General features: G+C 39.7%; 1 protein-coding gene across 1 annotated transcript; it reads right to left on the reverse strand.

The window, feature by feature from the left end:
* Nucleotides 1-9079: 9079 nt before the first annotated feature.
* Nucleotides 9080-13841, reverse strand: LOC118580100 (vomeronasal type-1 receptor 94-like). Its single transcript, XM_036181899.1, has 2 exons — nucleotides 13806-13841; nucleotides 9080-9991 (listed from the first exon to the last, which is right to left on the reverse strand). Exons 1-2 carry the CDS (start codon nucleotides 13839-13841, stop codon nucleotides 9080-9082), a joined length of 948 nt encoding a protein of 315 aa, XP_036037792.1.
* Nucleotides 13842-14469: the final 628 nt, after the last annotated feature.

Raw genomic sequence — 14469 nt, forward strand, 5'->3', positions numbered from 1 at the left:
GCCCCTATTTCTCATCTGACATATGAGTAGGGCAGTGATTACTTCCAGGGTATTGTGGAATTAAGGAAATAGAAGATAGTAGGTGCTTTATGCTCCTACTGAGTGCTCCCTAAGTAATCCTGATGAGATCCAACTTTGTGTATCCTCACCAGTGGACTAACTGTAGAAAGGTGTCCCTGGTCCATAGTAGGCACTGTAAAACAATATCTGTGAGAGAGAACCTCTGGCTGTTATCATTGCAGACAAAGCTGTGGTGAGAAATATCAGTTCCTGAGATGATAGTGCTGCTCTCTGGCTTTTGACTGAGCATAAAAGCTACATCTCCATACACTTTGAAGATCTGAGGAAGTATGAGTGTGGTGGCCAATGCTAATAGGCTGAGGCCAATTGGGCTTTGACTTCTCTTCATTCCCCTGCATCCAACACTGCTCTTGATATTTTAGTACTTTAGTGGTTAAATCCCATTTCATTGTGTTGATATGTGACCTGTTGTCAGGCAACATGACTCATTAAACATGGAGAAAGTACATGTAACCTAATCTTCCACCAGCTTGTCTCCTCCCATCACCCAGTGTTGGAGTTGTTTCCTCAAGTAAAATCCTAAAAACTGGTGATATACAAGTGTAAACAGTGATTTATCCAGGTGTGGCATGTGAGTTTAGCATTGCCACATTTCTGCTAATTGGTCTTTTAAAACATTGAGTGACACACAGTACTAACACCCGTAGTTATTTATTGTGTATTGCCTGAGGATCAGAGGACAGAACATCCACTAGATTAGACATAGAGGATAGACAGTGTTGACAAACACTCCCTTAATCCTGTAACTCAGGAGACAGAGATCCATCTGGATCTCTGTGAGTTCAAGGCTACACTGGAGACATAGCCAGGCAGTGGTGGTGCACACCTTGAATCCCATCCTTGGAAGCATGTATATGATAAGATAAAAAAAAAATAGATTACTGAATCTACTTTTAGAAAGCAACTACTAGTATTAAATATTTTACATTGGATCAAATTTTGTATATTGTGTACAAATTTAGAATACTGATAACAATTTGAGATTAGTTTTGTTAGAAAATACTCTATGAATATTTCTAATCTTTGCAATGTATTGTACCTATACAGGTATTAGTATTAAGTCTTCTTTGAAGATCTGGTAGAATTTTGCACTGAAACCATCTGGTCCTGGGCTTTTTTTGGGTTGGGAGACTGTTAATGACTGATTCTATTTCCGTGGGGTTATTGGACTATTTAAATGATTTATCTGGTCTTGATTTAACTTAGGTATGTGGTACCTATCCAGAAAATTATCCATTTCTTTTAGATTTTCCAGTTTTGTGAATTAGAGGTTTTTGAAGTATGACCTGATGATTCTCTGGATTTCCTCATTGTCTGTTGTTATGTCCCCCTTTTCATTTCTGATTCTGTTAATTTGGATGCTCTCTCTCTGTCTTTTAGTTAGTTTGGATAAGGGCTTGTCTATCTTGTTGATTTTCTCAAAGAACCAACTCTTCGTTTCATTAATCCTCTGTATTGCTCTCTTTATTTCTATTTTATTGATTTCAGCTCTCAATTTGATAATTTCCTGGCATCTGTTCCTCCTGGGAGACTTTGCATCTTCCTGTTCAAGAGCTTTCAGCTGTGATGTCAAGTCACTAGTGTGAGATTTCTCCAACTTCTTTATGTGGGCATTTAGTGCTATGAATTTCCCTCTTAGCAATGCATTCATAGTGTCCCATAAGTTTGGGTATGTGGTGTCTTCATTTTGATTGATCTCTAGGAAGTCTTTAATTTCTTTCTTAACCTATTGGTGATTCAGCTGAGCATTATTCAGTTTCCATGAGATTGTGGGTTTTCTCTAGTTTTCGTTGTATTTGAAATCTAACTTTAAACCATGGTGGTCTGATAGAACACAGGAGGTTATTCCAATTGTTTTGTATCTGTTGAGATTTGCTTTGTGGCCAAGTATGTGGTCGATTTTAGAGAAGGTTCCATGGGGTGATGAGAAGAAGGTATATTTTTTTTTGTTTGGGTGGAATATTCTGCAGGTATCGATTAAGTCCATTTGAGTCATAACATCAGTTAAGTCCTTTATTTCTCTGTTACGTTTCAATTTGGCAGATCTATCCAGAGGTGAAAGTGGGGTGTTGAAGTCTCCCACTATTAATGTGTGGGGTTTTATATGGGATTAAGCTTTAGTAATGTTTCTTTTACATATGTGTGTGCCCTTCTGTTTGGGGCATAAATGTTCAGAATTTAACTTCATCTTGGTGGATTTTGCCAGTGATGTGTATGTAATGTCCTTCATCATCTCTTTTGATTCATTTTAGTTTGAAGTCTACTTTTCTGGATATTAGGAAGGCTACATCAACATGCTTATTAAGACCATTTGATTGGAAAGTCTTTTTCCAGGATTTTAGTCTTAGGAGGTGTCTATTTTTGATTCTGAAGTGTGTTTCTTGTATGCAGCAGAAAGATGGGTCCTGTTTTTGTATCCATTCTGTTAGTCTGTGTTTTTTATAGCTGAATTAAGTCCATTGATATTCAGGGATATTAATTATTGTTCATTCCTGTTATTACTTTTATTTTTTTGGTGGTAGTGTGTGTGTACTTCTCTTCTTTGGGGTTTACTGTTGTGGTGTTATCTATTGCCTGTGTTTTCTCAGGTGTATCTGCCTTACTTAGGTTGGAATTTTCCTTATAGTGCTTTCTGTAGGGCTGGGTTTGTGGATAAGTATTGTTTAAATCTGGTTTTGTCTTGGAAAGTCTTGTTCACTCCATCTATAATGATTGATAGTTTTGCTGGGTGTATTAGTCTAGGCTGGCATGCCAGCCTATACAGGTTTAATGGTGGAAGTATTAAGGCAACTCTACATAGTGAAAGGGAGTTTTTTTTGGATTTGACTTACAAGAAAAGGGATAGGTTACAGGATCCAGGAGACGTGAAGTACACTCCAGTGGTGTTCTCCTGCAAACTCTACTCAGTCTACCTCCAGCATCCAAGATTACCAGCATCCAAGAGACCAGGCACATCTGGATCCTGGGTCTTAATGGCTCTAGTCTTGGCCCCCACCTCAGTGGCAGGCTATAGGTAGGCATGACAGTTACTGGAAGCCTCAATAGGGGTAGTTCTTTCAATCAAACCTGGAAGAGCTACCTACTACACAGCATATATACCAAAGTAATGCTAATTGCTGGTCCTTGAAAGTTATTATTACCAACTATTTAAGATATATAAAATACAAGTTAGTATTTAGTCACCTATTAAAATTGAAATTGTAGTCTTATTAGGTTTTTTTCAAGGTCAAACAGAAATATATTCTAGATAAACAGGTCATCTTGTAACACTTCAGAGATCTACAGAATATGGCATTTAAGATGTTTTAATAACATAGGTTTTTTTTTTTTTCATGACTATGAGACATATCTGCTCCTGGCAAAACCAATCTACTTGAGGAGATGATGATCACTGAAAAATCTCCATGTGAAGTTTACTTTCTTTGTGGTAAGTTAGCCATTGGGCAAGGAAGTGCCCTTGCCTCAACTGCCGACAGTATGCTGTCCAAAGTGGACAAGCAGGACACCAAAGAAAAGACTGCTAAACCTTCCTGAGACAAGGTAGGAAGGCTCTTTAGAAAATCCTTATTCACAAACGAGTCTGCCAGATATCCTAAGACCATAGGACAAAGATGGATGCCCCAATGTTGCAAAGGAACCCTGTGTGACTGTCCAGGCCGCCAGATGTTTCTGTCATTTCTCCTATTATTTGGAAGTCACTTGTTTGCACTTCCTGCTTACTTATGTAATATTATTTCCTTCTCAGGTCTCCGAGGGAGTCCAAGACTAGATACAGTTATAGTTTTTCTTGTAACTCACTGAGGAGGTGTAAAGTGTATAAGATTGAAAGGCATCAAAACTATTTTTGTTTGTTAATACACGTTAGAATAGAACGTGAATTAGTTACAACATTTTGGAATCACAAAATTAGGATGGATAATGGAATATCTTCTTTCAATTTGTCAAATGTTTATAGACTGGACATAGTTAATGTAACTCTTGATTGTATGTATTCCATATAGTTATTGTACTTATTGTATCTAGTTGTTATATAAGTTATAATATTTCACTTTTTGACAAAAAAGGGAAGATGTGGTAATATATTGTGTACCCTAATAAAGCTTGCCTGAAGATCAGAGGACAGAACCAGCCACTAGATTAGACTTAGAGGCCAGACAGTGGTGGCACAGACCCCTAGTCCTATCACTCAGGAGGCAGAGATACATCTGGATCTCTGTAAGTTCATGGCCACACTGGAAACAGAGCCAGGCAGTGGTGGCACACATTTTTAATCCCAGTACTAGAAAGCCCACACGTCTATAATCCCAGGAAGTGAAGGCAGGGTAGAGAAAGGTACATAAAGTTTGAGGAAACAGGAATTAAAGCAGTTCAGTTGATACCCTTTCAGGTAAGGACTCAGAGGCTTTCAATCTGAGGATTCATGGAAACAGGATTGGCTGAGGTGCTGGCAAGGTGAGGTTGGCTCTGGCTTGCTCTGTTTCTCTGAACTCCCTGGTTTCACTCCAATATCTGGTACCAGGTTTTTTGTTTTTGTTGTTGTTTATTTTTTTAATTAAAAAATCATCTAAGATTTGAACACCAGACATGTATGTGAAACACACATATGACAGAATTTGGCATTTGATATCATGTCTAATGTGAAAGTTTAGTTCAAGTCCATGGCTTCATGTCATTGGCTAGTATCAAAGATTTCATGTATGACCAACTAATTACAGTTGTAGTTTGCATTCACAGGAAACCTCATCCAGGATCTCACAACACTGGGGCTGAGTGCCAGAGCTGAGCACTACATGGCATTGGCAGGATCTCCAGCAAGGGCTTAGTTTTCCCAGGAGAGCCTGAGGGCAAGATTCAGACCAGCAGAGGACTGACTTCAAATGAATGTTTGAGACACTTTTGTCAAGAGGTTTTATTATTGAATAATAACATTCTGGTGTATTCAGATTTTTGTCATTTTTTAACTTTACGTGTGTGTGTGTGTGTGTGTGTGTGTGTGTGTGTGTGTGTGTGTGTGAATATAGACATCTATGTTGCATGGTATATAGAAGTCAGAGCTCACCCTGTTATGCTGGTCTAGACTTTCCACTTGGTTTAAGGTCATATTATCATCTCCATGGTGTGGCCAGGCTAGCTGCAGTGGGGATCCTAGAAATCCCCTCCCTTCTACCCATAAGAACTCTGGGATGGAAGACACCCCCCCATCCCCGAGCTCTACTGTCTTGTGTTATGTGAATGCTGGATATCTGAACTCAGGTCCTTGTTCTGCAGTGAATCCATTATCCACTGAACTTCACTGGGACTAGAGAGAATTCTGTGTTAGGTGCACGAAGATAATATGTCTTTTATTATGAGGAAGCACACAAAAAATAAGATGTCACTTGAACATTCTAGCCACACAATTGAGTGCTAGTGAGCACATACACACCATTGTGTTCCATAAATGTACATACCTACATTTGTTTACCCCTTAATAGAAATTCTGTCAATCAAAAAGAAAACCCAAAAAATAAACAAAACAAAACAAAACAAAAAAACTAAAAAAAAAAAATCTCTATTTGTTTTTTCTCTGCTGAGTAGTACTCCATTGAGTATATGTACCATATTTTCTTTATCCATTCTTCAGTTGAAGGGCATCTAGGTTGTTTCCAGGTTCTGGCTATTACAAACAATGCTGATATGAACATAGCTGAGTAAATGCCCTTGTGGTATGATTGACCATTCCTGGGTATATGCCCAAGAGTGGTACAGCTGGGTCTTGGGGGAGATGGATTCCCAATTTTCTAAGGAAGCCCCATATTGATTTCCAAAGTGGCTGTACAAGCTTGCATTCCCACCAACAGTGGAGGAGTGTTTCCCTTGCTCCACATCCTCTCCAGCACAAGCTGTCTTCAGTGTTTTTGATCTTAGCCATTCTGACAGGTGTAAGGTGGTATCTCAGAGTCGTTTTGATTTGCGTTTCCTGGATAATTAGGGATGTTGAGCAATTCCTTAAATGTCTTTCAGCTGTTTGAGCTTCCTCTGTTGAGAATTCTGTTTAGTTCTATAGCCCATTTCTTATTTGGACTGTTGGGCATTTTGATGTCTACTTTCTTGAGTTCTGTATATATTCTAGATATCAGCCCTCTGTCAGATGTGGGGTTGGTGAAGACCTTTTTCCATTCTGTAGACTGTAATTTTGTCTTGTTCACTGTGTCCTTTGCTCTACACAAGCTTCTCAGTTTCAACAGGTTCCATTGATTGATTGTTTCTCTCAGTGTCTGTGCTACTGGTGTTATATTTAGAAAGTGATCTCTGGTGCCAATGCTTTCAAGACTACTTTCTCTTCTAACAGGTTCAGAGTAACTGGATTTATGTTGAGAACTTTGATCCACTTGGACTTAAGTTTTGTGCACGGTGACAGATATGTATCTATTTGCAGCCTTCTACACATTGACATCCAGTTATGCCAGCACAATATGTTGGAGATGCTTTCTTTTTTCCATTGTACATTTTTGGCTTCTTTGTCAAAATTATATGTTCATAGGTGTGTGGGTTAATGTCAGGGTCTTCAGTTTGATTCCATTGGTCCACATGTCTGTTTTTATGCCAGTACCAAGCTGTTTTTATTATGGTAGATCTATAGTAGAGCTTGAGGTCAGGGATTGCGATGCCTCCAGAGGTTGTTTTATTGCACAGGATTCTTTTGGCTATCCTGTGGAAGTTTTCAGGCAAATAGATGGATCCAGAAAAAATCATCCTGAGTGAGGCACTCCAGACTCAGAAGGACGAACCTGGTATGTACTCACTCATAGGAGGATACTAGATGTAAAATAAAGATGACTAGATTGCTACACACTCCAAGGAGGCTACCTAGAAAACGGGACCCTAGGAAAGACACAGGTATTGCCCAATGACAGAGAAATGGATGAGATCTACATGAACAACCTGGACGACAGTGAGAGTAATGAATGGCAAGTTTCCAGGGAAAGAAATCTTAGGGCAGCAGGAGATCCCAGCTGGATCAAGAACAGAAAGGGAGAACAAGGAATAACAGACCATGATGAATGATGACCACATGAGAACAGGAATAGGCAGAGTGCTGAAGAGGTCCCCAGAAAACCACAATGATACATACTCTGTAGAGTGCTGGCAATTTTCAAGAGAAAGCCTGATCTGACCTAGTCTGGTGATCAGATGGCCAAACACCCTAACGGTAGTGCTGGAACTCCCATCCAATAAATTATGGAAGTGTATGCAGAGATCCTCGGCCAGGCCCCAGGTGGAGCTCCAGGAGTCCAATTGTTGAGAAAGAGGAGGGAATGTAAGAGTGTGAATTGTTCAAACCAAGATTGGAAAAGCACAGGGACAAATAGCCAAACAAATGGAAGCACATGAATTATGATTCAAAGGCTGTGGAGCCACCAGCTGGATCAGGCTCTCTGGAGAAGTGAGACAATTGAATAGCTTGAACTGTTTGGGAGGCACCCAGGCAGTGGGACCTAGACCTGTCCTTAGTGCATGAGCTGGCTGTTTGGAACCTTGGGCTTACACAGGGACACTTTGCTCAGCCTGGAAGGAGGGGACTGGACCTGCCTGTACTGAATCCACCAGGTTTAAATGAATCCCCAGGGGAGTCTTGGCCCTGGAGGAGATGGGAATGGAGGGGAGGGGCTGGAGGGAAGTTGGGGGTGGGGATAGGAGCAGGGAGGACAGGAGAACCCATGGCTGATGCGTATAATTAAAACAACAATATAATCAATTTTTAAAAAGGAAAAAAATCTCTATTTGTACCCTTTCTCGATCCTCCAAAGTGACATTCATTGTAGTTTGTCTCTCTGAGTTTCACTACTCATTTCCCCCCTCTCTCAGGCAATCCACACAATACTTGTTTTCTCTCACTGTGTTATCTTACTTTGCACAGCAACATCATGGTTTGTTCTATGTTCCATTGCTGCAGTAACCAAGCAAAGGATGAGACACCCAAGCTGAAGCCAGGATCATTTATTCTATGGAAACAATAGGCCCAGGAGACAGTGGTCCAAAGCTGAGCCCCAAGTTGATATAAACAAAGCTTGTATGCTCCCTGTGTTCCGGTGCCCCCTGCATAGCAATCTACAGTGACACATATTTGATTGGCTTATTTAGCCTCTGTAATAGAGTTTGCTAAACTGCCTCATAAGAAGAAATGTTTGCCCAAACAACAGAACTTACCACAAGCCATTTAAAGTGCAGATGGAGGGAGGAGATTGGGATTCACAAGAGATGTGGGGTGGAGTCGAGAAACTCAAGGGAGCTGATCAGTATTGTGTAGCTATTTCTTGTTTTTCAGGGCTCCAAAGCACAGCACCCTGTGTTGGAATTGCCTTGAATTTTAACAGTATCCCACACCATGCAAAGGCTGTGTTTTGTCATATGTTTAGGTAATTCCAGACAGTTGTTTCCATGTCTGAGAATTTTAAATCCTGTTACTGTTAGCTTTGCTGCACAATGTGTCATTGTATGGTTCCTTGCACATAGTTCTGTTTTGAACGTTATGTGTGTAATTCCTTTTCTTTTGGATCATATGACTATTTATGACAAGAAATGCTTTCTTATTTAATTAGTAAAAATAGATATAACAGAGGAATGTAGAAATATTGAACAGTGTTAGAAGAGGTCACATGCTTAAAAGTACTATGGGCTATTCTAGGCCATGATATTTGAGGGACACCTCATGGGACTTCCTTTTTGACTCACTGTTGTGTATATATAAATTGATGTGTATAATAATGAGTTAAATATCATGGATCGATCACATGTACATGATATAAGATATATAACTTACCACTACTCAAAGGCCTTGTGGTATAACTTTTCTGTTACATGTTTTCCACCACATGGGTTAAAATAAATAATATTAAGAGAAAAAACACAACTCCATATATTCATGTACTAAAAGCACATAGACACTATGTCATGATTGACAGTTCTAATGCCAACACATTGACTCTTCTTACAGGAATTTGCCTGTCAATGAATGTCAAACATTTATCACCCTCTCAGCACACATAGACCTCAACAAGTTTACTATATGTTTTTCTGTGCTCATAAATACAAAAGGACTGATTGTGGCATAGATATGGACCACAAAGAGATGAATATAGTAAGATGTTGGATCATTCAGGAACATAGTTCTTGAGCAAGAGATAATGCTGTCCAGGAGGGACATCAGCACAAAGAAGCCCATGAGCATCAGGATGGTCTGGGTGGCCCTTTCCTCTGGAGATTTTCTTGGAGAAAGGCTGGTGCTGGGAAGATGCTGGGACTGCCTCTTGTGCCTGCACAGGAGGGTCATCATGTAGCAAGTCGAGAGGACCATGAGATTAATAAGAAAGGCTTCCCTGAGGGCCAGCAGTATGGAAAAGGTGCTTTGCATCAGGTAACTCATGGGTAGAATAGAGCAGGATTGAGTGACATACATAATGTTATTCAAGGTCAAATTGGGCATGGCAATAATAGATACTAAGAGGTGACTGCTAATGAACATATAGAAGACACTCAGAAAAAGAAGGGCACATGACATATGAAAGGGAGATATATGCTTGAATTTTGCCAAACATGAGTTTCTCAGACTGAGAATGATAGCCTGCAGGACACTCAACAGGCTGGTGGTACAAAGGGAGAGACCTCTAAAAATTCTGTACAAGTACATAAGGAATTTACATGTGATGTCATCCCATCCCCTCCAAGAAATAAAAATGTCTGTAGCGCTTCCAGCTGTGATTAGAAGCATTAATAGGTGGATTAGGGCCAAGAGACCAATGAGCAAGTCAGTGGGTTTGGGCCTGTGCCCAGAAGTGAACTTGAGGATGTGGAAGAGAAGAAGGATGCTATTGGCTGAGATCCCAATGCCAATTACAAAGAAATAGGTAATTCTTAACTGGGAATTAGTCTGTTGTTCAAATGGTTTTTATTCATCTTATGTGGGAAAAAACAGTGGCCAAGGAGGAAATCAGATCAATGACTCATCACTGATACAACTCCAGGAACCACTGCAGAGAGCTCAGCTGCCTCAGGGAAACGTGCAGATGCCCACCACACACTAACTCTACTGAAGATCTCAGTTCCACCTCACACTCCACGGACGATCCTCATTTTAGCACTTATCCTAATAATCAGAGCCGTTGCTGAATCCTGTGTCCCAGGGTGGCTGCATCAGTGTGTGAGCTCCTTCAACATTAAAAACTCCCTCCATCAGGCATGATGACTTTTCATATTTCACCTGGTTGGGTTTTACTGGAGCAGGAGCAGCTTCTTACTGGGTTTTTATCCACGGCATCTTGATTGTCAGGTACATTATAGTCAGAGTTTCACTATTTAGGGTGAGTTTGAATGAGGATCATTGTGTAATAGAAGAAACCAGCCCTTTGCACTGAAAGAGGTCTATTATTCTATACAGGGCTGCCTTTATTCATTTACTGTAAAACCAAATTTCTTAATATATTTGTATATCAACTGTTGGGAATTGTGAGCGGTGAATCTAGACACTTAATATTCTACCCATGATCTGCTGTTTCCTCTGAGTGTGACCTCTGGCACTCTAAGGCTGAGTTCCAGTCACCTCCCCAGAGACATATGGATAGTCAGTCATGTGTCTGTGTCAGGGAGACAATAGGTGTTCAAGAATATGCTTTATACACAGAAAATATTGCAGTGATCAAGTGCATGTTAGTTTCTGTGGCTGTTTCAAATGCTGGTTTTCTAAGGCACTACATATGTTTGTGCTCTGGGAGAGTTAAGGTAGCTCACAGTGACTGTTCAGCTCCATCCCTGCCTGAAACAGCAAAGGTAAAAGGTAAAAAAGGTACAAAATAGTAGAACATTTGAGTCCTTTCCTGAGACTCTCATGGACAATTCAGTCACTGAGCTCTGCTCATTACCTGCATCTTTCTTTTTTCTAATCTCATTCCAGATCCTCCTTCAAGAGAAGATCAAAGAGGGCAAATGTCAGTAGGAGCATATTTCATGTCCTTCACCTTCAGCATGTGAAGTCGGGTGGTAAATAGAACTGCAGTTATAACAGACTCACAAATATTCTTATTCTATTTTATGGGAATAGTTAAAAAATGGTCCAACTCAGTCTTGACTAACTAAATATACCATAACCAAAAATAAGTTGGGGAGAAAAGCCTTTATTTCATGTTATAGCTGATAGCCCATTATCCAGGAAAGATGGGAAAGGAGCTTAAGGCAAGTACTGGGAGGCAGGAACTGTTTTGCAGGCCATGGAAGAGTGCTGTTTACTCGCTTGTGCCTCATGGCTCTCAGTCTGTGTTCTCAAGCACCTGGTACTACCAACCCAGGAGATGCACCCACAGTGAGTTGGGCCCTCTCATATTGATCAGCAACTAAGAAAACACCACAAAGCTTGCCCACAGGCCAATCTGGTGAGCATATTTTCTCAGTTGAGTTTCACACTTCCAAAATGGCTCCAGCTTGTGTCAACTTGACACACAAACCTATCACTGTTATACTATAAACTTTTTTCTCTTAGTGTTCCCAAGATGTCATTCTAATATCAACATCACAATATCAAACAGATCCCAAAATTTTAAGTTCCACATTCTTTAAAAGCTAACTCTCCTTAAAACATCCAAAGTCTCTTCTGACCTTCAAAGCCTCTCCAAAATACCTGAGTCTCTAAAATACCAAAGCCTCTCTAAAATAGCCATTGTCTGTCTAGAACAACAGGTCTCTGTAAAACACCTAGTTCTTACCTTCTATGAGGAGGGCATGGGGGTGAGATGGTGATAGGTGGATTGGGAGAGCTAGAGAAGAGGAGGGAGGAGGAAGAGAGGTTGTTATGTAAAAGGAAAGAAGTTTTTTAAAATAAAAAACAATAATAAAAGAAGAAAAAAAGTTCAAAGTCTCTTAACTGTGTACTCCTGTAAAATAAGAAATGATTTAAATGTTTTTGTATCCCAAAATGGAAGAACCAGGGCACAGTTAATATCAAGTTCAACAAAGACCAACATTGTAAGTCTCACTGTCAGACTTCTGGGACTCACTAACAGTTTTTTGGGTCTCCTCATCAGTGCTTGGAAAGCCATCATAGCACACACAGCTGTGTTCTAGTCTAAAAAAGGCTTCACACCACAGCAGCTACAATAATTGTTAGTTGTCCCAGGACACTGGCACTTCAAACTGGGTTACATCTTCATCAATAGCCTCTCCTTGGCTCTCTAAAGGGACACTAACCTGCCACATGGGACAAATCCATGATTATACTCCATGATCCCTTCATGCATTCGAAACCAATGCCACTTAAGAGCTTCTTAAGCTACCAGCTTAGGCTGTCTGCATGAGATGCAGCCTCAGCAGTATCTGGACAAGAGTGTCTGTTTGCTGAACCCAAGGAAAATGCTTTTCAGCAGATTTCAATTGTTTTAGCAAGGCAAAGGTTTTGATTTATTGGATGAAATGTTACCTCATGACAGGGACTTCAAGCTTCCTGGACAGTCACCCAAGGTTCTTCTGCAACATTGGGGCATCCAACTCTGTGCTATAGGCCTTACATGTCTGACAGACTTTCCTTATGAAGCAGGGAATTCTGAAGGACTGTCCTACTTTGTCTTGACAAAGTTCAGCAACCTTTCTTGTGTCCTGCTGGCCCAGTTTGGACAGTAACTGTCAGTAATCAAGGCAAGGGCAGTTTCTTTGCCTACATGGCTAACTTTTGTCATAAAGAAAACAAACTCCATATGGAGTTTCTTCAATGCCCATCATCATCTTTGAAGTACTTGGTGCTGCCAGGACCATGGGTGTCTAACAGTCAAGAAAAGTCTAAGTTCTTAAAACATTTTAAATTCTGTATTCTGTAGGTCTTTGAAGTGTTTGAAGATTACCTGTCTGGAAAACCTAACTAACATGACTATAAGTTTGTTATTATAGATGACTAACTAGTAATCAGTATTTTTCAATTATACATTACATTTTAATTGAGCTGCCTAAACAAATACCTTAAACAAGAATAGAAATATACATATAGTACAACCAAATTGACTTTAAATTCATATCAATAAACTAAAATCCATAACAAAAGAAAATATTTTGAGATACACATTTGTTTTATGGATTAAGTTAGATTCAGTAATCTTCCCTTTTTCTCTCATAATAATGTACCGTCATTTCCCATCATTTCTATATCATATCCTCCATTCTTCATTTAGAAAGAGATTTACTATGACCAGTAACAATTTATAACTAGCCCCCTCAAATGAAAACAAACATTCATAAACAATATTTTGGGAATTTGGATATAGTTCACTAGACTACTCCCTGGTAATTGGGAGTGCTGGTAATCTTATGGGGACCCTGAGCAAATTTAGAATTATTGTCAAATCCTGACTGGGTTATTTTGTGAAGTCGGTTCATCTGAGTCAGGATTTTTGAAGCTGTTTTGGGTGCGAGATCATCTTGGTGATTGTTTTTATTGATGTCTGGTCCCCTTGCTCTAAAAATATATAAACTTTTAAAGGCAACATACATACTTGATTATTCCACAACAGGGGAAAGAACTCAAGACCGGGAGCTGGAGGCAGAAACTGATGGAGAGGCCATGGAGTAGCGTTGTTTACCAGCTTGCTCCTTACAGCTTGTTCCACCTACCTTCCAATAGCATTTAAGACCACCAGCCCAGTGGTGGCACTGTCCATAGTGAGCTGGGCCCTCCCATTTCAAATCAACGATCAATTAAGGAAATGTACTAGGTGCTCGTCCACAGGCGAGTCTGGAGTCGGCATTTTCACAATTGAGGGTCTTTGTTCTACAATAATTGTAACATGTGTTAAGTTAACATAAAACCAGGGAGCACAGATACTATGAATATGCCGCACATAATGTTGAAAACAAATTCTTCTTACATAGTAAAATTTATCACTGAAAGTCAAAGGTGTTGGTTGAAACTAATTTAAACTTATTTGGGCCATGAAACATGTAATGGAAGGTAATAAGGAGAGGAAAAAGGGTTAAAATTCACAGGTACAGGGTACCTTTTAAGTATTTAGACCTAAGGCAAATTGTTAGTGAAAACATTTAACATAGCAGATTTTCTGAAATAAAAATTCTATAGCATTGTTAGAAAGGGTTAATAAGGTTATGAGCCATGTATTTCAGATAGTAACAGAATGTTGATTAAATAAGTGGTGCTTAATTATTCCCATTGAATTGTGAAGTTCTTTATAAAGTTTATGGGTTTGCTTTCCAAATCCCAGTCACAAGGATGAGAACACAGTAAGGAGGGAGGCGGGAGAGGAAGAGGCAGTGTGACATTTTTCAGTGATCAGGTAAAATGGCAGTTTTCTACACTTTGAACAACTCTAACAATTGATATGTGTGTTGATAACCTGGGTAAACAAAGGAGAGAGTAAG

This window comes from Onychomys torridus, chromosome 3 (assembly GCF_903995425.1).
Source record: "Onychomys torridus chromosome 3, mOncTor1.1, whole genome shotgun sequence".
Lineage (NCBI taxonomy): Eukaryota > Metazoa > Chordata > Mammalia > Rodentia > Cricetidae > Onychomys > Onychomys torridus.